The sequence below is a fragment of the Camelus bactrianus genome, chromosome 10, assembly GCF_048773025.1.
Source record: "Camelus bactrianus isolate YW-2024 breed Bactrian camel chromosome 10, ASM4877302v1, whole genome shotgun sequence".
In the NCBI taxonomy this organism is placed as follows: Eukaryota; Metazoa; Chordata; class Mammalia; order Artiodactyla; family Camelidae; genus Camelus; species Camelus bactrianus.
In genome coordinates this window covers 23,010,079-23,035,772 of record NC_133548.1, presented here as the reverse complement: position 1 = coordinate 23,035,772, position 25,694 = coordinate 23,010,079, and the positions used below count along the sequence as shown (strand labels likewise).

Sequence of the window (25,694 nt, the reverse complement as noted above, 5' to 3'; positions counted from 1 at the left end):
ACTGATCCTCGTGCAATTACTGCCGTCAGAAGAGAAAGGACAGCTGTCTATCACAATGATAGGCATGACAGACATTCTAAAACCATGCTGAGATCCCATTTCTTACCTCTGAGATAGGCACAATTCCCAAATGACACATTCTGTTGCAAGACTTTGGGAAAACGGTACACTCAGACATGGCTGCTGTGAACACCAAACGCTTGGAGGAGAATTTGGCAGAGCCACAAAATGACATATGGCCCTTCCTTTGACTCAGTGATCCTTCTTCCAGGAATCTACCCCAAAGATACGCCACAAACATACTAGCTGATGTATGCCTGAGGCTGTTCACTGTAGTAGTATTTATAGCAGCCAAAAGCTAGAAATCACCCAAACACTCATAAACTATGGTCATCCATGCAACGTAGTTATATGCAAGTGTAAAAAGAAATGGGAAAAAAGAGGCTTCATACTGTCGGTGAGTGAGCTCCAGCATCTATTGGTAAGAGAAAAAGCAAGGTAGTTAGCAGTGTTTATGGCATGTCATCTTCTGTGCAAGTGGGGGAAAGATACAAAAATGCATACACGTATTTGCAGGTACAGTCAAATATAGAAAAGAGATGGAAACAATAACCCTACCTACTTATCAAATAGGTGGCATAACACCACAGACAACAGAAGAACATCAGTTGGCTTTAAAACATAGTTTTTTGACTATACTACATACTTAGATATATTCTAAGGTGAATAATAGCCACAATCATCGGTAGTCTTATGGACACCAATGGTGCCATTGTTATTTTGTACAATTGTATTATCTTATAGATAAAGCAAGTAAGTACTTAGGTTAATATCATTAGGAAACAGGACATAAATACAAACATAAAATCAAGGACAAGGTTAATTGACAACCTTGGAATATTACATTTGAACTTGAGTATAAACTCATTAAAAATGCATATGTCCTAGCGCCGTCCACTTAAACAAACAAACGAATAAAACCTTGTAACAATGACAGTCCAATAGCAAGGAACATCTCAGGTGCCCAGATCGTGGTCTCAGACCAGAGTTCCTTGGAGAGATGGCTGATTCCAGATCTGGGGCAGAAAATATACAGGAAGAGTCCGAAATCTCTTGTCCTGTGAAAAATCAAGAAGTCTTCAGTCACTAGTGTGTTCATGTCAGAAGAACATAGAAGGACATAAAAGAGCTCCCAGGGTTTTCAGACAGGAGGTGTGTGTTAAAATGAATAATGAATGAAATGGGTTAAACCATATAAATAAGTAAAAATGGCTGAGTTCAAAATAACACTCTCAGTCAGAGAGAAACCTCTTCGATCATCATCAGGGATGGCTAGAACATCAATTCACTATTTTGAAAATCAGGTGTTTTTTTTTTTAAAAGAGCCTTCTTCTAGGCTTTCCTTTCAAGGCAACCACGTGGTTAATCTGGGACAGATCTTCATTTAGCCTGGAAGATTATTCCTAGCATCAGTCAAGGTGGCGATGCTGGGTGCCTCCTGTATGATGTAACAAGATGTTGGGTACAGATGCGGAGATGGCGATGGCTTTCTGTATGATGCAATAGGAAGCACACAGCACTGCCTAGGAAGGTCTCTTAATTATCACATGAGCCCATGTCATCTCATAAAACTAAAGCCCCATTCTCACAACAACAGTAACCACTAGGCTTTAGAAAATATTGAAAATCTTTCAAAGACTGTAATACCCCTGCCAAGGACCCCTAGTGAGGAGATCCTGGCTTGGCTCTCAAACTTTCCTTAGAAAATTTGGAGGCATTGCTCAACTATTTCCCTGTACATGACACTCACCATCAGGGAATTAGAACAGTGGGTTTCTTTTCTGGATCAAATGTGCAAGGTTATCCTGACATCACTCCTACTTTAAAGCTCAGCATGACTCTCTTCCTAGAAGGAAGATGGTTTAGAAGTATCACTTGTATACATGAGCCCTGTTTTTTTTCCTCTTCTGAAGCTTTCCTCAAAAGAAAGTTCCTGGTAGTAATGGGCACCGTTTTCTCTGTTTGTAAAAGAAGGCAGAAATGAGAGAAGTTTCCAAAGTACAATTTTGACATTCTTTTAGTCTTCAGTCGAAGGAAAGTGTATTTAAAATTCTTTATGTCCTCCTTTTGATCAAGCCTAGAAGGGAAAAGGTAAGATTCCTCCAGGAAAAAAGTCAGATTTACAAGGCAGCAGATGTGAACGCACCAAGAAAACATCCAACGAGTTGCTAATCACATTGTAAACATCTTAAGTGTGAAGCCCAGTGTCTACACTGCCTCCAGGCAGACAGGCACTTCAGTGAAGAAAGACAGTCCCTGTCCCCTCCATGGTGGGAGCCAGGGAAGCGGTGGTTTGGGAGAAGGAATGGGCACCATGACCTGGGAGGGTCGCTCTCACCCTAGGATGCTCTCATTTGACTGGGACCACCTCCCAGATGTCCAACTCAGGGACAGAGCACCATCCTTGACTTCTGCTCTTCCCTTCCCTTCCCCATCCAACAGTTCCAAGTGGCTGTCAACCCCACTCTCTTCAACCTCTCTCACATCCCTCCCGCTTCCCTCCATCCACAGAGCTTCTGTTCATCAAGGTCTCCATTACTCCTCCCCTGCCTCCAGTCATGTCCTTCCTCCGATCCTTTCTCCATACTGCAGTTAGAGAGAGAAATGGCTTTCACTTCTTCATTAAAAGATCTCCAACGTTACTAAAATATCTTCAGGATATACCTAAATGCCATAGCACAGCCTGCAAAGCCCTTCAGGGCCTCTCCCCTGTTCTTTCCTTCAGATTACTCTCTCTTAATCTTTTGTCTGTCTATCTCCTTCCATATTTCTCCTCTCTCTCTCTCTCTCTCTCTTCTCCACCCCCTCTCTCCTTCTCTCTTCTCCACCCCCTCTCTCCTTCTTTCTCTCTCTCTCTCACACACACACACCCCAGCCACACTGAGCTACTTGAAATTCCCTAAACTCCATGCTTTCTCTCACCGCAGGGCCTTAGCACATGCTATTCTCTCTGGCCAGACCTCTCTACTAGATTGCCTTCATGCTTCTCAGTTTGCTGCTTCCATCTTCAGCGTACATATCACCTCCTCTAATAAGTCGCCGACCTGCATCCCAATCCATGCTCCTGTGGCACCCGTGTTTCTCTATCACAGCACCTACCATGCTGCATTACCTGTGGCCACCTGTTTACTCTTCCTTCTCCCCCACCAGCCTACAAGCTCTGAGAATTCCAGAAATGTGTCTTAGTTAAAATCATCATAGTCCTAGTACCTGCCACAGTATATAGGAGGTGCTCAGTCTGTTTAAATGAATGCGTAGATGAAGCCACAGCTTTATAAGCTTAATGTTGAAAAGGGTATTAACTCCTCCAGCTCCTTTGCCTAGAGGTAGAGTGGGTTGAACTATGCTACTTTTTAATTTTTATTATTTCTTATTGAAATATTGTTGATTTACAATGTTGTGCTAGCCTCTGGTGTACAGCATGGTGATTCAGTCATATGCACACACATATATAAATTCTTTTTCATATTCTTTTTCATTGTAGGTTACTACGAGATATTGAATATAGTGCTATATAGTAGGACCTCATTTATTTTTTAAAAAATTTTAGTGAATTATGCTGCTTTTCATCATCATGGCATCACAGCCTCCTGATGCCTGCCTGTTGGAAGTGTTCAGCCTGCTCCTGTTGGTGACCTCAGAAAACATGAAGGCAATCTGAGGTCTCCAGTGCACACTCACCCGGGTGAATCAGGCATGAGTCACACTCATTCTCCTCGTTCCTGCAGCAAGGGATGGTGTACCCCACCACTTCCTTCTTTCCAGGGCAGACGCATTCGATCTGATCGTATTCACAACACTCCCGACACATGATATTCCACTCGGCTCCGGGGCAGGCTTCATTAATGACTGTGTACTCTGAAATAGAAACCAGCAGGTGAGGATGGAGGGCCTGGCAGCAACAGGTAAGACTCATGGGTACTCTACTGCGAAGGAGCAACCTTGTCCTACAAATGTGTCGCCCTGCCTGAATGATGGAGGAGACTCCATGGATTTGTTCCAGGCTGATGTCTCCAAAGTGGGGTGGCCTACCTAAAAGGATGTTCAAAACTATCCACCGGGACACAGATGAAATTTGTTAGAACTGCCATTCATTTTTATCTTTTAATCAAAAAGAAAATGAAAGAAAGAAAAGAAATCATGTTTTATCAACAAATAACCTAAGCAGGTTGACACATATACACATAAATAATTTATAAACAAGCACACATCTCTTGAGCTCATTTCTATTTTATCAGGTCACTGTTTACAGTTGCACAGGTTGTGCACTGCCTAACTCCAGAAGAAACCATTCAACCACACAACTGTACAACGCAGCCCAGGCACTTGGGCCATCAAAAAATTCGGTGAACACTCTCTAGACTAGGTCATTTAAGTACAAGGTTGCCTGCCAAGTAGAGACCATGTCATTTCCCCCAAACTTGGCTCCTTGATTTTGCAGCACCCCACTTTTTTATGGTATCTTCAAAGTTAAAACCAACAGAAGAGACAAAAAGTATCTTAATTAGTATGTTTGGGAGAATTTCAATGTTTTATAAGAGTGAGCTCATTGGCAGAACTTCATTCAATCCTCAAATACAACTGAGTGTTCTTTCCCATGAGAAAAAAGTATTCCTTTCTGGCTAGAATGTCTTTTTTTTCTTTTTTAAAAATACACCTTAGGTAAATGAAAAAGAAAAACCATCTGGCAAAATCTGTAAGAGGAGTCAGTCAGAGGCTGCCCAGAGGAATCCAGGCTAAGAAACAGACCTAGCTTTGATTTGTTCTTCTTAATTCCCCAACCTTCTATTTCTAAAACATTTGCACAAAGATGACGATTGAAGCAGAAATAGGTCAGCTATCTGAGGGAGAAAGTGAATCTGGCTTCCCTGTGAAGCCCTCCCCCAAAACCCACGGCAGGGACCCCCAACATGCTTTATAGGCCTTTATAAGTCAACCCTAGCATCTGTGGTGGTTTCTACCCTCCTGAATTTCATACCTTAGTTTTCTGTTTTCCTCCCCTAAATTTAGGAGTCTGACATAGGGCTGATCATTCTTAATTTGCCACAGATATTAGGGTTGGTTTATCATCAAATAAAATGAGTATATTTGATTCAACTCAGAAGCCAGCTGAAAGGACCAGGGAAGATAATGTAGATAAAAGCTTAACACGGTGCCCAGTATGTAATAAACATTTAATAACCAGTAGGTTAAAAAGAACACTCTAACCATCCCTGTCTCTCAAGGCTCCGATTTTTTTTATGTATTGCATATCAACTTCTTACATAACATGTTTATGTTGCTTCCCGCTGCATTTAGAGCAAACCCTACCTGCTCCTCCATGGCCCACAAGGCCTTTGAGAGCTGCTCCCACCTTGGGACCTGCAACCTTTTCTTGGCCACTGTCTCCCACCTTCTATTTCTCAAAACCACCAAGGTCCTGCTAGGCCTAGGGCCTTTGTATTGTCTTTTCCCATGGCCTCTGCCTCCTTGGTGTCAGTGATACTGTTCAGAGCAGTCCTCAGTGACTTTCTCATCTGAAGGACGTAGCCCATGCACTCTGTGCTAACCCCAGTCACAGCATCCCACTGGTTTCCTCTATGGTCCCGACCAGCATTTATAGTCACTTTCTATGTTTCTATTTACTTGCATACCATCTGTCTCCCTTACATGATCATAAGCTAGTAGGAACCACACCTCACTTGCTCACTGCCGCTAGGGAGGGCCCTAGCGGGTGAGAGGCACTTGATAAATACTTGTTGAATGAACCAGCCTTAACTCTAGGGCTACCCACCCTTCGGTAGTCAAATATTTCCATCCAGTAGGTCCAGCTTGGTGCCACCACCCAAGGGAGCTGGCTCCGCCCTACAATTTGCTGATAGTACAGAACTGGGGCACCTTCCCTCCCATGTGAAGTGTCTAGAACAGTCGGTTCAGGTTACCTAACTTGGGCCCAGTTTCTTTGGCACCAGGCACATGATTTCTCCACTCTCCCAACTCTTAATAAGCCTGTGGGGTGTGGCCCATGTCTTACCCTCTGTTCACCCTGGGGCAAGCACTCTATCCTTCTAGGTTTTCTAAGAATTTGCAAATACTGATGACTCCTGAGGGACACTGACAGAATAACGCTTGTTTGCAAGTTTTACAAGCCTTTGTACTTAAATGTGGAAGGCCAGGTAAGATCTGCTCTACTCCCGTAGAGGGTAATGCCTGTTTTCCCTAAACAGCAGGCTTGCCCACCTCTGGCCCAGCCCTGGAATACTGTCAGCCATCCTTCACTCAGAAATTAATTCCCTAAAATGCCTTCACTGGCACTTCCCTTTATTTCAATGAGCAAGCCCACCTCTGCCCTCCCTAAGGCATTATATTCATTGCACAGGTAAGGTCCAGAGTATTGTTACATCTTAGCCTAAGGGAATGATCCCAGGGAAGCCCATTTCTATACTGTCTGCCAAGTCAGCCAGCTGGCTCCTTTCCAAGGACTCTGTGTGGCGGGCAGCAAAATGGCCCCAAAGTTGTCCGTCGCCTAACCTCTGGGACCTGTGAAAATGTTACCTTTCATGACAAAAGGGATTTTTGCAGATATGACTCATTTAAGGATCTTGAAATAGGAAGAGAATGCTGGATTGTCCAGGTAGGCCCAATGTAATCCCAAGATCCTTACAGGAGGGAGGCAGGAGGGTCAGAGTCAGAAGCGGAGGTGTGCTGACAGAAGCACTGGGCAGACTGGAGTGACATGCTTTCAAGACGGAAGAAGGGACCACGACCCAAAGAATGCAGGAAGCCTCTAGAAAGTGGCAAGGAAACAGATCCTCCCCCAGAGCATCCCGAAGGAACACAGGCCTGCCATCACCTTGACTTCGGCCTCCTAAGACTCATTTCAGACTTCTGATCTCCAGAATTATACGAAAACACACTTGTGCTGTACTAACTCATTAAGCCTGTGATAACATGCTACAGCATGCACAGGGAACTAACCCACTGCAACTTCTCAAAAAAAAGGTAAACCCAGAGATGGTCATTTAACCACTTCGGTCCTCAGTTTCCCCACTGAGCACAGTGCCAAGAGTGTGGGTGACTGGATGAACTCACTCTTTCATTCCACAAGTATTTACCGAGTGTTCACTGCATCCCAGGTAGGAGGCTGGATGCTGGTATACAATGGAGAGAAAAACAGACACCATCTCCAGCCCCCTGAAACAGTCCGTAGACATTGGATAAAGGAAACCACAAACACACAGTCACTGTGATGAGGAAAATGCAGGATGCTATGAGAACACATGGATGGTCATGAAGGGACACTAGCAGCAAATCTACAGGACTCACAGGGTTAACGGAGTTTAAATAAAATCACAAATATGAATGTATCTATTTGCCAAGATAAGACCACTTTCCAGGAATACAGAAGTCATGGAGGAGGGGAGGGTTTTAATGATTTTGTTGATTCAGCCCCTCTGGTCTAGTAAATCCGCCACTCTTCTTTCTCCCCCAGCTTGAACAGAAAAAGGAAAGTGCCCCCCAAATATACATGTATGAAATAAATAGGTGAGTGAAAAATTCTATGAGTAATACTTACAGTTGAGCAGCTGAAGAGATCTGACAAGACAATAAGCAGACAAGAGCAATCTCCTGGATTTTTCTTTTTCCATTTATCAGAATTACATTTACAAAGGGCACGTTGGTCATCTGGCTTTAGCTGTACAAATTTCAGGGAATTTCAACATGATGCTAAAGGCCAGTTCCAGAAGCCAGGATTTAGAGAAATGCCAACAGCGATAGGAGCTACTGCACGTTCTCTTAGCCGTATGCCACAGCGCTTTAACATTTGTTTAGCTAAAGTGCTTTGATACTGTTTACGCAATTTCATTTTCAAACTGACCCAGTGAGGTAGGGAATACATTTTCTTTTAAGTTCAAATGAGCTAGTCCAATCGCCTCACTTTATCAGTGAGGAAAAGGGCTAAGTAGAGATGAAACAGAGAGAAATGCCAAAGAAGTTTGTTTTCTTTTCTGGGAATTCTGAGGGGAAAGGGAGGCCCACAGAACTCCAGGTTTAGGAAGGAGGGGAACTCTGCTTCTTAAGGGGAAAGAGACCAGGACGACCTCCAGCTCCATCAGCTGCTGCAGCAGAGCAAGCGTTACCTTGCCCTCCACGTTTAAGAGCAAAGCTTATAAAACTGCAAATGAGTTTTATCCTGTCTGTGCTTCCCAGGAAATAAGCACAAATAATGCACCAAGAACTCACAGAGCACCGCCCTGGGACCAACCAAGGCACCCGAAAGTCAAGCACATGCCCATAATCACATAGCAAAACTGAACTTACAGAGTTCTGGGTACCATATATATTCATTCACCTCTAACTGTTCCATTGGATAAAATATTTCTTTTTTGTTTTTAATAAAACACTCCACATTTTAATATAAAAGAGTCCTTGTGAAAGCTTCAAAAAATAAAATCATACATAAAGGAATAAAAAGTATTCAGAAATAACCTTAATATTCTATTGTCTATCTTTCAATTGTCTTCTTTCAGTGGACATAGCCACACATAGAAACTGAAAGATGGATACACAATCTTTTTACCTCTCAAAACTGGTAACCTATTATTATTATTTTATTTATTTATTTTTTAGAAACTACTTTCTTTCTTTAGTTTGATCATGGACATTTTCTCTTGACCTTGAGTCATCTTCAGAAGTGACCTTAAATTGTTGCATAATTATCCTGTGTCTGCAAGTGCTCCTCTTTCCTCTTTTTTAAATCAGGGTAAATAAACATCAAGAGAGTCGCAAAGTACTTTAGTAACATACGCTTTGCCCAAGCAGCCATCCTGGTATCTCCTAGCCAGAGTGGAGAGTCCGGCTCTATTGGTCCAGTTCTGGTTTTTCCAGATTTCACAAAGGAAAATGTAAGACATATAGCCTCTCAGTCCCGTTTTATCCATGCAAATACCAAGGCAATGAAACCAATGCTGACCAACTGGCACCGGTTTGGCTTTCACAGACGTGGTGAACAGAGGAACGAATGAGTGAAAGAAAGTTGGCTGTCGTCATGGCCATCGGCTCCATGTTGCACAGCCCCTCATCAGCCCGACAGCTTGCTTTAAGGCCCTCCAGCACTGATGCATCTCTTCTGCTAACAAGATGGACGACTCTTACTCCCTCCAACAGCAAGGGCTTAACTCCGCAGAATGGTGGGCAGAGCAACGGTGTCGCCTTAGCATCGTCTCCGAGTGCCACCTTTTCAACACTGGGTTTTAAGGAAATATGTTGATATGATGGCTGTTGAGGTCAGTCTGAAAAAAAGCCAGCAAATCCTTGATGAAAACATGAGTCAGCCTGTTCCATGTATGAGGGAAACATCAGTTGTCACCAAAGGCTCAGGCTGAGACCACCCCGGAAGGTGGCAAGGAAAGGTGTTTGATCGTGTGCCAGCTCCTCCTTGATGTTAGAACTGACTTTACGTCCACCTAAAACCCCACAGCCCTCCCATCTAACCACAGTTAATGAAAATTTCTACTGAGTGCTTTACTGTCCTGCATTTTATAAGCCTTCTAAGACCAGAGGGAGAGGAGATAAAAAAAGACACAGGACTCAGAGATCTACAACTAGGCAGCTTGGGCTCCTTCTCATCACCACTCACTCCCCGCCTCCTCCTGTGCTATCTGAACTCTCCATATGGGTGTCTAACTGACACACAACATTCCTAACCACCTGCGGGGCTGGCCACCCACTGCATCGGGCTGATGACAGATGCAGGCGAATCCCAGGCAGCAGTGCTGTGAGTCAGGGGTGATGGAATGATTACTGGGGACCTTGGACTCAATATCTCCTCCTGAGCCTTTGAGAACCATCCAATCACCAAGTGACCTGAGTCCCAGCTTGGCTGGATTCCCAACTTCAGTGACCTCAGACTTCCCTTTCTCACAGCTCCTCTTGTTAACAAGGTGATGATAGCTGGAAAGTCAAAGACTTCATCACCCCCACTTGGTATCAGGAGTGATAAAACTTTCAATGCATTCCCTAGAAATCTAGTTGTAGGCACTAGTACATTGGGAGGAGTAGAGAAGCAAATATCAGTTTGGTACATCCTTTCCATCTTCATTCTTTATTAAACACACTCACACTGTTCCACACTTGCTGGTCATTTATTCTCCTCTCTCCCTGGGTCCCAGCCCCTACAGGAATGGATCTGAACCTCTGAAACATACTGGCTCATTGAATTCTCACAACTAGCCTTCAAAGTAAGTATCATTTCCTTCATTTAACAGACGAGAAAACTGAGGAACAGAGGGCGTAAATAAATTGCCCCGGGGGGACAGCTTTCAGGTGAAAGAAGAAAAATCAGTAGTCTTCTTCCTTCCAACATAATACTTTGATTCTAGAGAGTTTGCACCTCTGACTTTACAGATTAAGAAGGCAGCACTGGCGAAGTGGACACACTTGGGAGTCAAACCACTCAAATTTTAATCCTGAGTCTGTCCCTCTTTTATGCTTCTGGACAATCACAGATAAGACACCTTGCTGTGCCATTTCCCCTAAACCTCAGAGAATGGATGTAGATTGATGGGGTTGTTAATGCCACTGCAGTTAAAGAAGCAATGAGCATAACGGGCTTTGGAAGAAAAACTGCATGTTTGTCGAGACATTACCATTATTCTCTGTAGAATAAAAAACCATCACGTGTGTGGTACAGGTGGCTACAGGAGCAAAGGAAGTGGTAATAACGTCTCCTCCAGAGGCCCCCACATACACGGCATTTTCAAGCAGTCTGTTCTTGTTTATATCATGGCATTCTGGGCTCCTCCCCTCGCTTCCAGACTTCCTAGTCTCCTTTTTCTAAAACTCCCTCTTTGGATACCTATTGAAATAGGACATACCTCACCTCCTGCTGCTTCTCTTCTAGAAATAGAAATTCTACATCTACAGCCAAAAGGAACAAAACGCAAACTCTAGCATCCTGTGAGAGCTCCCAGTTGCCATTATGCCCAACAACTGTGGTGCTAGAAATCCTTGAAGGACAGCTGCTTCTGGGTTATTTCAAACACTGGAATATGAACAGAATAGATCTTATCTTTTTAATTTGCACTGGCTACTAAAAATGATTTAATAATACATCTAAAAGTACTTGGCAATAGAACTGAGCAAATATTATATCAAGCAAAGCATTAAAATATCTAAGTGAAAAACAATAAAACTTAAGCTATACCTTAAATATCCAACCTGGATTCCTCCAGACCAAAGAGTTCTACTAACTCTCCCATCTGCTCTCCAAGCTTCCACACTTTCAAAACCTTCTTTCTGAGTCAGAGTATGTCAGGGCTACATGCGGGTCTTGGTCAACCATATGCCAAAAGCTTCCAGAGTCAGTGTTACTGTCTTCACATTCAGGTTTACTGATGTCAGGCAGAAGCCAGATTTTCCTTCTGCCAAAGGCAGATGGCCAAGAGCAGATGTCAAGTGGATGGAGGCTGTTGCGTTTATAATGGTATGTCCTATAGTTCAATAAGCCCTAAGCTGGCAGTAGCTTCAAGCAGGCTAGCCCTCATTATAGTTACCTCCCCCAGCTCTGCAAGCTAGAACAAGATAAAGAGGAACTTCTTTTTGCCTGAGGATTCTTGGCTGGCTCTACCCTTGAATCACAACAGGTGGTCATGAGCAACATCTCGTGTTTGGGAGACAACATCATTGGCCCAGAATCACCTACTCTGCAAGCTACCATCCCCTCAAACCCTTGCAAGAGTCTACCATCAGCCAGATTTCAAACATGGAGAAACTAAGGCACAGCGTGTGGAAGGCATTTTACCCTAAGTTTGGAAGGCAGATGCATGATAAAAGCAAACGGAGAAAGCAAGTCTCAGGAAATAAATGTATGGTGAACCTTTAGGAATTTTTTTTCTGACACAGAGTCACAGATGACTAGGCTAGGACTGTGGACCAAGGTGAAGGGGGCTTCAAGAGGACCACGTAACTTCCATCCTACTATAGATGGAACACCCACTATGTCGCCTTCTTAACTCCTTGTGTATAGTGTGCTAGTGGGAAAAATAGCATAAAGGAGAGGAGAAGATGACTTTAATTTCCTGGGTACTCCCTTTTTGCAAAGCATTATACTATTTTAAACAGATTATCTCATTTCACACCTGCCATAAACCATAATAAAGACACTATTATCCTCAGTGTACATGTTGGAAGGTGGTAAGACCACATTAAAGAGGTTAAGTAACTTGCCAAGAAAACCAGACATAAATGATGGAATCAGGATTCAAACCTTGGCCCATATTTTAAACCATAATACTCTACACCCGATGTTTATACACATTCATACACACACACACACATCAATATCCACATTTATTCTTCTGTGTACACGTGTATTCAAACTTGAACACATCCATACTAAGACATCTATATAAGAAATGAAAACCATAAGTGTGGCAAGCAAGGGCTAAATCTTTGCTGAGAAGGTTATGGGGTACTCAAGTCTACTTAGGCAGGGAGCCCTTAAAAGGAACAGCTGGTTTTATCCCTCACCCATTGCCACTGTAGTCATCCAATCCGAAACAAGTCTGGGCAGAGAGGAGGCAGGCAACGCGAGGGCCAAGGGAGAAGCTGTGTTGCATGACAACAAGCACAATATTTAGGAAAGGCAGGAATAAAGCAGTTCCCAGAAACAGCAAACAAGGGGTTGATGAACAGCTCACACTCACACACCGTCTCCATGGGATACAGCCCCAGTGTAAACAGCCCAGACCACTTCTGGGTTGTGCAGATCAGTCATGGTGGCTGGGCTATACCAGAACTGGCATACTGGAGGGTAAATAAGAAAAGATTGAAGACAAATCTGTATGTGTGTTAGAGGAGGAGAGGTTAACTGGTAATGAACAGACCTCGGACTCAGTGCCCCCAGGGATTAGAAATAACTTAAGAAAAAGGACTTGTCTTATTCTTCTTGGTGTCTCCAGCACCTAGGATCATGCCTGGTACATGGTAGGTGCTTGATAAAGTCTGCTGCGTAAATACACGAACGTGGACATGTGAGATGTGGGATTCCCATGATAAGGTTATTTGTGACCAAGACTGATGTTGGAAATGCCTCTTGCTGTGACCTTTTGAAGTCTCTGTTTTTGAGTATGGGAGAGCCGTTGCGTCTGCTACTGCTGAATATTTTTTGCTTTTTGTTTATTGCAGTTTGTATCTCATTTCCATAAAGGCTTGGGATGCTCACTTGCTCTGTTTTATCAGTGAGTTGGCCAGGGGAGCCAGGCTTGCACAGAGAGGAGGCTGAACGTCACTAAGAAGCAGGCAGTTGACCACCCACGGGGAGGCAGAAAGCCAGACCAAGAAGTCTGGCAATTAAGATTCTTTATACAAGCCAAGCCCTCCCTTCTGCCTGCATCCAGGTGAGCCAAGTGGTCTATTGAGAGGGAACAGGAGTAATTGCTACCAGCTAGAAGCTAAGCTCAGTCCTAGGGACACCTCAGGTGTTTACCATCACCGCTGACTTCAGAGATGGGATCCCAGGATACAGGGGATTGATTGACTGTCTTCAAAGAAATCCTATGAAGTAAACGGACATGGAACGGGATTTGAGAAACACTGACACTTTAGTTCCTCGGTGTCCTCAAATGACTTGATTTGAGGCAAACCATCCCTCCTCCACCCACTGGTTTTCCATTAAACTGGTTGGAAATTTATTTTAACCAATCATAAATTCAGCTTAGGAGGACAATTGCTGCATCTCCCCAAGAACTAAAGTTACCTGAATGTGTTCCTCACTCTGTTCTGACAGCACCCATCCTGGTTTTCCAATCACCAGACCAACTGACCAGACTTCTACTTACACCAACACTTGCTGCCAAACCACTAACTCAACCCTATGAGACAGCCAGGACCTCGTCGAGGGAGGCAATAAAGATGCCTACACTGCAGGAATAAAGGCATTTCCCCAGCTCCAGGGGCAGAAAGGTGACAGAGATATGTGTCTTCATTTGCTGCTCAGCCAAAGGGGGGTACTTCTCTTAACCACTTGACAGAAGAGCCAAGACATCAGTCTGCAAGACAACAGATCCTCATTCAAGATTGAAATGAACTGGTTAAAACCCATCTTAGTATTAATGGAAGGGGATCACATCTCCATCCCCTGCAATATCCATCAACTGTTCTATGCCAAAAAAAGAAGAGAAAAAATGCTTTCCCTTATTCATTCCAGGCCTGCTCCTCCTGTCCCACAGCCTAAGAGTTTACACACTGACAATCTCGAAAGAATAAATCCATAAAAGAGCAGAGCTACATGGTGACAGGGCCAGGCTTGAAACATGCCTCATCTTTAATTCTGTCCCTTGGCAAACAGACACATGATTTTGATCATAAAAGTTGACTCTGGGACAAAGAAATTCTCACTTCCCACATCTAATCTAATCAGAATGAGACACATGATCCTGTGGACAGCTATCCCAGAAATTGGTTGGACTTGTGGTCTAAGCTACAACCCTGTTTTTTTTTTTTTAGAAATGGCTCCTCTCAGGTTCCACGTGGTCCCAGCGGGGCAGCTGATGTCTCTCTCCCACATCCCCCCCACCTCCACAGTGGTGAGCACCTGACCTTACTAAGGCCATTCTGAGCACTTGGGAAGTCCCAGGGATAAACAGAATTCTTTACTATCACCTCAATCTTTATGACTCAGCTGAAGTACAGCCAGCAGCTGGACCCGCTGCTGACTGTCGGCAGGGTTGTGTAGTGTCTCAGGGCACGCGTTATGGGGTCAGACCATCTGGGTTCGAAACACCAAGGTCCAGCTCTGTGACCTGGGCAAGTGTCACCCCTCTCTCAGTCCCTTGTGTGCGAACTACACATAATAACACTAATACTTAGACCTTCTCGGTGTGTTGTAACGATTAGATAAACACACATAAAGCACATGGGTGAGTGCCTGGTATTTACCACAAACTCACTAAATTATTCGGGACCAGGTCCCTTCGGTGTGACAGAACGGAGCCCCCTTCAGGGAAGCATCCACTGTCGGTGTTTCCACCATCACAGGTGAGAGTGTGATGTGAAGTCCCACCTACCTCCACTCTCCACGCACACGGGCTCCGTGCGTGTATCACATGAAAGTACGTTTGGGTAGGGAGTAGCGGCAAGTCCCACTGGTGAAGAGAGTGGGCCATCAGCAGCCAGCTCTAATTCTCTGCCTTCCCTGAGCAGTTTTGTTGATGGCTAGGAGGTTTGTTTTTTCCTGCATTTTACCTCTTTTTCTCCATTATAAACCTAATGCTGTGGCCCAGATCTTGTGATGACTGACAAACAGAACTCCTTAAACATAGACCAGGCTTGGAATCTGATAGACTTTCTGCCACCGATCTGGTAGTTTCCAAAGCTCCAGCTGCCCTGGAATTCAGGAACTAGAAAAAAGTAAACACGGCTTTTTCCTCCCCTTTCAAATAAGAGGAGAGCGATCCGGATTCTTGTGACTTTCAAATATCCACAAAGTGAAGGTGACCGGTCCTTCATGTGGACATGCGGGGGGAGCAGGGCACAACTTTCACTCAGTTATCACCAAAATGGCGCTTTTCCCAATTTGCATACACCCTAAATCAGTTGGAGCTTCTAGCGCTGGGCTCAGGGGAGGCAGGTAGAGGTTTTCTCTTGCATTGGGATTAGCCACCCCCAGTAGGGCAGATGGAAATAATTTCCTGATTTAAGGCCAGTCATTAGGTCCTCCAGACGCCATTAGATGCCATTATCTCAGCCACTGCTGTCTGGCCAGCATAACTCGGATGTAGATAAGTTTAAGTCAGACCCACAGTCCATGCCAGTAGCGTTCCAAGCCCTCTCTAAGGCTTCTGGATATTTCTAAGGGACTTAACATGCTCCAGGTCACCTCTGCCTCTGGGTCCAAAGGTGCTTTGTCTCCAACATATTGACATAACACCCAGCCTCACCATCAGTTTCCACCAAAAGCTCACTCTCCAGGGCATTTGTGAGAGTCAAACATTTTTACCAAAGAGTTGGCGGTAATAGAGGCGAGATTACGTTCCACAAAACACATAAGTTAAAATATACTTATGTTTCTTCTTTAAAAAGTCCTATGAGCTTCCAAATCCTCTGTAGTGTTTCTCCCCATTCAGCATCCAGCCTCCCACTTTCTCTCTTTCACTCTCCATTTGTGCCCTATCCCTCCCAGGAACAGCAGTCAAAAACTCCAGTGCCAGTAAGGACCATCAGATAACATATGTGGGTTGAGAAGATGGGGTGTCAGCCCAGAGAGAGGACCTGGCCAACCTCAAAGCATTTGGGTTCAAAATGTTAAGCACTGTGTCCTACGTAATATTTCTGCAGACCTTTGACCCAAAGGCTGCCAGTCTGCAGCCCTTCAGCTCTACAGTCTCCCTCTTTGCCAATGCCACTCCCAATAGTGCCACCAAAACTGGAACCACTAGCAAGGACCCTCCTCCGCCATGTGTGTCCTGAAGCCATGCCACGATTAGATTGCATCAGCGTATGATGCTGTTGGATGTGCAAGTGTAAATCAGCCAGGCACCAGGTGAGCTTGTGTTCAGGAATTAGTCTGGGCTCACCCCAGGCCCCACGAATCTGCCTGTGTTTTCTTTTTTATCATTATTGCAGCAAAATATGAATAACATAAGTTTACCATTTTAATCACTTTAAAGGGTACAGTTCAGTGGCTTGTGTAACCATCACCACTATCCATCTCCAGAACGTTTTCTTCATCCCTCGCTAGAAACTCTAGGCCCATTAAACACCAGCTCCCCAGTCCCTCCTGCTCCCAGCCCCTGGTAACCACTGTTCGACTTCCTGCCTCTAGGAATCTGACTCCTCTCGGTACCTCATACCAATGGAATCATACAATATTTGTCCTTTTGTGTCTGGCTTCTTTCACTTAGCATAATGTTTCCAAGGTTCATCCACGTTGTAGCATGGGTCAGAACTTCATTCCTTTTTAAGGCTGAATAATATTCCACTGTACATATGTACCACATTTTGTTTATCCATTGGTGGACATTCAGGTTGTTTCCACCTTTTGACTTATTGGGAATAACACTGCCATGGACATTGATGTAGAAATATCTGCTTGAGTTCCTGCTTTCACTTATTTTGTGTATACACCCACAAGTGGAGTTGCTAGGTCAAACGTTTAACTTTTTGAGGAACTGTGCCTGCGTATCCTGAACAGGTCACAGACCCTCTCTATACCTTATCTGTAAAACGGAGAATAAAGCACCTACCCTGCTTTGACTCAAACACTGGGTACATCACAAATGCTCAGAGATGTTCATTCTCACTCTCCTCTGAACCTGAGGTGCTCAAAGTAAATGCTCTCTGCAGTCACTCCCAGCTCCCCAAACCCATGATCCCACCACCAAATTATTTCCCTGTCGGAGAAGCCAGGAGTTCTCAGAGTATATACTAGGGGAACACCCTCTTCATTGCACCCACAAAAACCCACCCCTGCCAAGAAGTCCCAATTTTCATAGCTTTCTCCTTGGAATTTGCTAACACATCCCAATATAAACCAACATCTAATTTTTCTTGCCACGCCTTCCCCTCTTGCTTTCTGTCCATGTTCCCTTTCTCAGCTGGCCACTCCTGCCCACTAAATATCTGGGCTTCAAATTATCTTCCCTGGTTGCCTTGACGCTCATTCCTCACCAGCCAATGTCTGTTGGAAGCAACCCCTGTGAAGTTATTCATATTCAGGTTTCATTCCCAAGAGTCACATCTTTTAAATGAGCTGTTCCTTTCAGGCAGAATCCTGCTGGCAGAGCTACTGCTGTTCGGTGAAGTCAGCAGAGTTGGGTTTCTCCCCTCACATGCTGTTTATGTTGGGTTATCACTTGGCCTGATGTTTGGATTTTCAGCCTCCAGCACGTGTCCTATGCGGATGAGCAACAGCAGTCAGCTGTGACATCCCAGTGGATGTTTACGCTTCATCCAGAGCTCTTTTTAGAAAAGTAATTAGAGGAAAGCTGTTTCTAAGTTTTCCTTGATGGGGGCCAGATTCAGAATTCCAACAGGGAGTGGACTCGCCCGCTCACGACATGAAATATTTTCCTTCTCCACTCTGTCCCTGCGTCTTCCCTCTAAACGCAAAGGCTCAACGGGGAAGTATCCTTGCTAGACGCATGAAGTTGCTCTCCGGTTCCGTCAGCAGCTTGGCTGCCCAGAAACTACACACCCTCCCCGAAGCTTTTCCATAGCAAAAGGTAAAAGAGATTCTCAGGCCAGGGACAAATGAGGTTTTCAGATCCTGGGCAAGAAAGAAAGGGGCAGCTGAGGTTTGGTTTTAACTTTTATGGGTCTGAGCCATCTCACCTGCCACGTAATAAAAAAAGAAGAAGAAGAAGAAGAAGAAGAAGTGGGTGTGCTGATGCAGGGATGCAGGAACTGGACCTCGGAGTCCTGGTGCTCTGGAAGGAACCACGCTCCTCTAGAGCTCCGCTCGGGCCACCACGCCCTGAAAGTCTGGCTCCAAATGGCAGAGGTGGGGCAGGGAGAGGTGTTAATGAAAAGTCACAAAATTTCCCGAGTATCTTGATTCTTGATTATCATACCCACTCCTGGGCTTCTGCCTATGTTATTGTCTTTAGGCTGTTCCAGATGCCACTGAGGCAACATTCAAATGAAACACCCCAGCTTGAGATAAATCATCAAAGATTTACCTGGGGCTGGCAGGGTACAGGTAGATGGAAATATGGACTAAAATGGGGGGGCATTTTAGGTATCTTGGCTTTTTGTTCATCATGAAGGGATGTGCCTCGTGGTCCAGTTCCCCTTCTACAGCAGGGGATTGCATTTTGCACCCTCCCCACCCTACTTACTCCTTCACTCTTGGGCACTTGCCAGCTACTTGCAGCAAGGGAACATTCACCTCTCAAGTCAAGCACAGGTGACAGGTAACCAGCACAGGTGACAGGTAACCTGGACAGAAGGAGTGCAGCAAAGGCACACACACTCCCTGCTCCTCCACAAAGCTGTGCTGCTTTGTCATACGTGCCACATTTCAACCCGCCCTCACCCCCCCCCCCCACCCAGGTCTCACCTTACCTCCCCGGCACCGTGCCTCTCCAGCCATATAAGGACAGAAGCTCCTAAGACATCTTCCTTCCCTGCTCGCCAGGGAGCAATTCCAGGACAAGCCTGCCCTTCCCTCGCTTCCGCCCTCAGCGGGGTCAAGAGGCTCCCAAGAGCTCCGTGTCTCCTTTCAACCTCACTTGCCCCGGGAGCCCCTTTGCCTTGGGGCTTGTGGCTCAGAAAATGACATGTGAGAAAACACAGAAGCCACAGCTCTTTCTCAACAAACACCGCGTGTCCCCCAGAAACAACTTGCACTCTTAACCTCGGCTTTTTCTTCTTTCTCATTCTTATCAGGAAGGAAGTGTGCATATGCTGAGTGAGTAGTCTCCCGTGCTGGGGGTCTCCTCTGACAGGTTGTTATTGTTAACTTTTCATCAAGCAGGACTCCCCCCGGGGGGACACCCTGGCAGGGACAGTCCTGCTCTTATCCACCTCTCTCCTTCCAAGCTCACCTCTACGGGTGCTTTTTTAAGGGAAATTTAGCTTTTGCATGTCAGAGTGGGTACCTCAGACTGGGTAGATGCCCAGAGGTAATTTTGTGCTTTAAAAAGGTAAAATAATTTAAAAAAAAAAAAAAAAAAAACAAACCCAGCAAGTACAACTGAAGCTGGTACCCATCCTGAGGCAGTTCAGTCCCACAAGTAGGGATGACAAAAAACGGTGTCACATTCTCAGGGAGAAAGACAGACAGTCCAGCACCAGCAGCGAAGCCTCCGAGACTATCACTGGAAGAAGCCCCCCCCTCCACAAACACGCCAGCACCATCTCTTGGGACACCCCAGCCCTGCTCCCTGCCAAACCCCAGGAGGGAAATGACCCCTTCTGGGGGTCCTGAGTGCTACTCACAGTACCTCTGGGCAAGGACGAGATGAGAAGGAGCTGCAGGAAAGTGAGCCCCAGCTGCGTCCACCAGCCCAGCTCCATCGCTCCGGTGGCAGCGGTGCCCCGAGTGAGGCTGGGGAGAGACCAAAGGAGGCCGGCGGGCAGGCGGCTCTTACACGGACCTCCCCAAGCCCCAGCTGAGCGGTAGCTCGGGTTTCAGCTCGCCAGGCTCTCCCATCCTCATCCGAGGGGAACCACCTTCAGCCAGAGCGACGTCAGCCCAAACCTCTCCTCTCCGCTGCTGCCTTAACCCTTGCGAGGCAGCCCGGGGAAGTGTGGCCACGCAGGGAGGCCCCGGGCGGTGGCTGGGAGGGAAGCTGCGGGGCACGGAGACCAGCCCAGGACCGGATGGGCTCCCTCAGGACGGTTGGGGGAGGGGAGCAGCGGTCAGCACCCTGAATGCGGCCGAGATAGGCGAGGCTGGGGGCCCGCTCAGGTGAGACCAGAAGACTCAAACACACCCCCAACCCCCAGGTACAGAGATAGCAAATGACACTAAAGTGAGGAGCCAGGATACTTTACAAAACAATAGCTGACATTTTGGATCAATTTCTCTGTGCCAGGCATCTAAGTACCTTACATGAATTAACTCATTTATTCTTCACAATAAAACTATCATCCCCATCTTACAGACAGGGAAACTGAGTCATTTAGAATTCAACAGCTCATCCAAGGTCACACAGTGAGTAAGTGGCAGAACCAGGGTTTGAACCCAAGCAGCTTGGGTCCAGAAGCTGTAGTCTTAGCCACCAGGCACATTGCTTCTTAAAATGTTGTGTACACAGCATTTGATTTAACCGTTACAGTCACTATGTACAATAGAAGGCATTGTCCACATACTATGGATGCAGAAACCAAGAATCCCAGCAAAAAGACTGGGAGCAAGAATTCAGCAATTAAATCCTTGATTCACCACGGACTCTCTGAATCTCAATTTTCTCATCTGCAAAATGGAAATGGTAATCAAACCTACTTTGCAGACTGCTTGAAGAATTTAATGAGATTATATACAAAAGGCCCTCAGCACAGGACCTAGTTCATACTAAATGCTCAGTAAATAAAAACTATAGTATTGTCTGTCTGAGACTGACCCCAAGGAATCCCAGGGTACAGTCTTCTTCTTCACCCTCAGCTTCCTACCCAGGTGAAATTTGTTTACAACAAACACCAAAAATAACCTTAAAAGGGGGGTAAATGCCGAAGGGCAGCACACCTAGGGGGTGGAGGGCAGAGGTTAGGAGCGGTTTACTTTGCTGCTGGTCAACCAGTCCTAGTCCTTGGGTGTTGGGAGTGGAGAGGAGGTGACTTAGTTTGCAAATAACAGTAGATAGTACATAGCCTCTCAGGAATCTGTTCCTCCCATCAGCTGACAGTCCTCTTCCCTCCCCTCGGCACCCCAAAACACACACCCTCCCTGGGTCATACCCAGAAGCCTCATCCCTACAGCAATTTACCTCCACCAGGGTGGGGCCCCTGGTGATGAACCTGACTGACTGCTCCCTAAAGAAGTCCCTGGTGGCCGGTCTTTGCTTCTCCAGGCTCAGGGAGCTGGAAACAGGCCCTCACTTCTATTCCTGGAATGCCCACAGGAGTCATTGCTCCCTACTAGTCTGTTGTCACTAATTTGGGTTTGTAAATTTCCTAGGGCTGTGGAACCTGGAAAGGAACCCTCAGAAAGGACACATTCTCTGGGGGAACTGAAAACGATGATTAGATAGTACCTTGCTGAACCTGACAATAAACTTGGGCTGGCTGAGGAAGAGGGAAGCTATGACTATGAAACAGAAAAGGTCAGGAGTTTGCCTGAGGTCATACAACCCTACACAAATTTCAATTTTCCTGCACAAATTTAGCCTCCTGTCTCGCATTATGGTCAACTCAGTTTTTCATACTGATAGAGTTTAATGTTGTTCTAAATCAGGATTCTTGACCTACGTTCCATGGAGTCTACTGGGAGGAGCTTTTTATAAGGCCTTTGAGACTCTTGAAAGTATATGCAAAATTTGGGATGCATTTTTTTGGAATAAGAGGGAGCTATGGCTTCCTTCAAAGTCTCAAAGGGATCTCTAAGCTCCCAAATTTTTTTAGAATCACTGATTTTCCTAAGTTAACATTGAGCAATTCACCAGATATTTGTTGGTTTTGGGGAAAGTGGTTTTGTACATACAATTGTTGAGTCTAGGCTACGAGCTGCACAACGGATATTTGGAGGGCCCTCCTGCCTTCCCCCACCCCCATTTCTGCCTTAAGAGCACTTGCTCTGGATCACACTGCCTCGTGTTGAATTTACCTGGACCACTTATTACCTGTGTGCACCTGGGCAGGTTATTTCACCTATAGTGGCTACAGTTTCCTCCTCTGTTAAGTGGGGAGAATAATGGTACCTGGCCCCCTAAAGCTGAGGAAGGAATTCAGAACAGTGCCTAAAAGATACTAAGCACTCAGTAAACATTAGCGATTTTCATTAGGGTTCTTTCCCCTTCCTGCCCTCACCTCTACACCCACTTCTGGGAGGAATAAATCACTAGAAAGGCAGTGGGTGAAAAGGGCAAAGTACCACGCTAGGAAGTCAGAACCGATACCTGGAATTAAGAATTATCTACTTATAATCAGCACTCAGAAATCAACAACTGGCTGTACTAGACAGAGTCGGACCACCCACTTAATTACAAGTCATAATCCCCACTAATTTTCACATGAAAGGATGAGGCAGGCACTTTAACAAAATCTGTACCTTTTTTAGTGCCACCCGAGAGGCTGATTGCCTGTGAACACACAGAAAGAAACCACATAGGATGAATGCCAACAGCCCCCAGGCTCCATGCTGGAACCTTCTCAGATCAGCAGCTGAGCAGCGACATCCTGGCATCCTGAGGGCAAGCCAGAGGAAAGAGCTGGGGTGGGACTGGTCTGCAAGCCTGAGAGAGGCATCCCAGACTGCTGGTCTTTGGTTTTCATCCTCTGTACGAAACACAAAGTTCAAGTCAATCAGGGCCAGAGATGGAGAAAGGTAGGTCTGTGGAAAAGACAAAGGGCCCCTCCACAGCGCCTGCTATAACTGGTCCCACCATGGACGTCTCCAGCCCTAATGAGTCCCGGCTGTTCACTGACACAGCAAGCGGTAACACTCTGCCTCCAGGGCCGGCTCCGCTCCACTCCCTTCCCACAGGCAGCCAGGCAAGGGGTAGGTGAGTCTGTGGTTCTTTCTCGGGCCACATTCTTCCTGCTCTATGTCATTCTTCATGGAAATTGCTGAAAGCAGGCAAGCTTCCCTCTTTCATAGTCAATGTGCTCCTGAATCACTTGGGGAAACCTGCTCCTGACTTTCACATGTCTCTGCAGAAACTTCCATTTAAAGCAGAATGTCTGCTATGCAGTGGAGCTGCACCGCTTTACAAGAACACTGGCAAGAACTGTGACCCTGATCCCAGCAGCTAGCTCAAGAGTTACATGCAGTGGAGCCATTCTGGGCGGGGAAGGGACCAAAAAGCAGACTGACTCCAAGAGAAGGCAGCCGGGCACTGTGGCATAAAAAAGCGCTGCAGTCTACCAGCTGTGTGAACTTGGGCAAGTTCATTGGCCCCTCTGAGCCTCAGTTTCCTCTTCTGTAAAGGAGGTAATAGCTACCTTATAATTCCAGCTAGAAGATTAAAATGAGGCCAGCATACATAATGGTAGCTCAATCAATGTTGATTGTTGTAATAACTATCTATGAACATCTAATCTTAGAGTTTCATTTTGAAATGAAATTAAATAGCTACCATTTATCTCAGGCCTGGTGACATTAGCTAGGTTCTGTTCCTATGTTGATTTGAAGCAAATGTATGTCTGAAAGACATATTGCCTTGCACATGTAGGGTTCCAGCTGGAGGTCTAGAGGCAGAGTGTGCATTTGTTCAAAGAGAAATTGAGAGGCCTGTCCTGAATGGACCCTGTCCAGGTGGTAAAGCAAAAATTATTCTGACGTTTGTTAAAGACAGTAAGGAAGACTTTATTCAAGGGACTGGTGCAATGGGGTTTTGCAGGAAAGGAGAGAGATTGGGCTCAACTCTGAATACAAGGGAAAATGGGGATTTATAGCCAAGGACCAGTGGGAGGAGGGTGTCAGTGATTGGAAAATTACTAAGAGGAAACATTAGGAGTGAGGGGGGATTCTGGCTAATCCGAGTTAAGAGGGTTCTTGTTGAAGGCAGGTCAGGGTGATTAATATCAACCAGGAGATGGTGGGGGATGAGGAACTGAATTGGGTATCAAGTGTGAGCAGAAATCAAGGATGGGAGAGTCCCACTCAACTGACTCAGCTGGATTCTTGCTCATGAGAACAAGGCCCAAGGTTGGAGCCTAGTCAAGAAAAGGCTTAGAACAGCCTGACTGAAGTTCAGTTAAGGAGCGAGACTGTCACAGGACCCACAAAATCTTTTGGAAGCTCCTTGCACTGAATGTCTGATTCAATCATGCCACATTGTTTATGGGATAAGTAGGACTGTACATAAAGTAACTTGTCTCCTTCCATCGAAGGAAGGAGAGGAGGCAGCCTAAGTACTTGCTCACCAAGCACAAATCATTCCTTCACTTATTCGACACAAATTGCTGCATGTCTGCTAAGTGCCAGACGCCATCTCGGGTCTTTGGAGTACGCCGTGAACAAAACCTGTGTGGCCTCTGACCTTGTAGATGTGCAGACCAGACAGCAATGAGACATTGGGCAAAGGGGATGTGCAACACAAGGACAGAACATTCCAGAAGCATGTCACCAGGGGATCCAATCGGGTCTGAGGGTCAGAAAAGTTTCCCTGAGGAAATGACATTGAACTTCGGACCTAAAGAAACAGAGAGAGAAGGGAGAGTAGAGGACGAGAGACGACGAAGGCCATGTAATAAGGAGGCTGGAGGTGCAGGCAGGCCCTGAAAGCCACGACCTTTATTCTAAGGGATCATGGGAAACAACTTGAGGGTCAAGGACTGGATCAGACTGGCACCTCAGACTCCACTGTCTCTGGCTACCTCCAGTGTCCAACAGGATGGAGAGAAGTGGCTTGATCTAAGAGGTGCCCAGGAGGTAAAAAGGACGGGGTCAGTGATTATGGGGATATTGAGGGGAAAAGCGAGGGAGCAAAGACGACTCCCATTGATGACCATGTGGATGTGGGCGGTGCATGGCGGTGCACCGTGCAGGAGGGGCTCTCTTCTCTCTCTCTCAGATCACCCACTCAGGGAGAAGCCAACAGTGGAGAACCTCACGTGGAAAGGAACTGAAGCTTCCTGACAACGGTCCCATGAGTGAGCTAGGGAGCAGGTTCTCCAGCCCTTCCAATGGCTGCAGCCCCCACCGGCAACTTGACAGCTGCCTCACCAACATCCCTGTAGCCAGACCCACCCAGCTAAGCCACTCCCAGAACCGTGACCCCCAGAAACTGGGCAACAGATGGATTGTGTTGCTTTCAGCTGCTAAATTTGTTACACGACCATAAATTACTAATACAGAAGATTTCTGAAGAGGAGAAACTAAAACTGTGTATACACCTGGTAAACCTGCAGCCAAATGAAAACTGCTAGGCAGCCCCAGCCTAAGGACTCAACAGTGAGAAATGTTAATATAGTGAGACTATCACAGGGAAGCAGCTTTCAGCTGTGCACAGCAACAAACCCAAGTCATGCGGCTTAAGCAATAAGAAATT

The 25,694-nt window shown here is 45.8% G+C and overlaps 1 protein-coding gene across 2 annotated transcripts in view; it reads right to left on the bottom strand.

Annotated features, from left to right (window-relative positions):
• The window catches only part of PAMR1 (peptidase domain containing associated with muscle regeneration 1), a 148,215-nt gene that overhangs the window by 46,124 nt on the left and 76,397 nt on the right, over positions 1-25,694 (bottom strand). The window contains exons 1-2 of one of the 2 annotated variants that reach the window (XM_010964673.3): positions 19,986-20,320; positions 3,742-3,918 (exon numbers count right to left, since the gene is read on the bottom strand). In XM_010964673.3, coding sequence (XP_010962975.2) covers positions 3,742-3,918; positions 19,986-20,058 — 250 coding nt within the window. In that variant the 5' untranslated portion in view covers positions 20,059-20,320. Of the gene's footprint in view, positions 1-3,741; positions 3,919-19,985; positions 20,321-25,694 lie in introns of those variants that run through there. The other variant, XM_074372172.1, reaches the window with a different exon arrangement.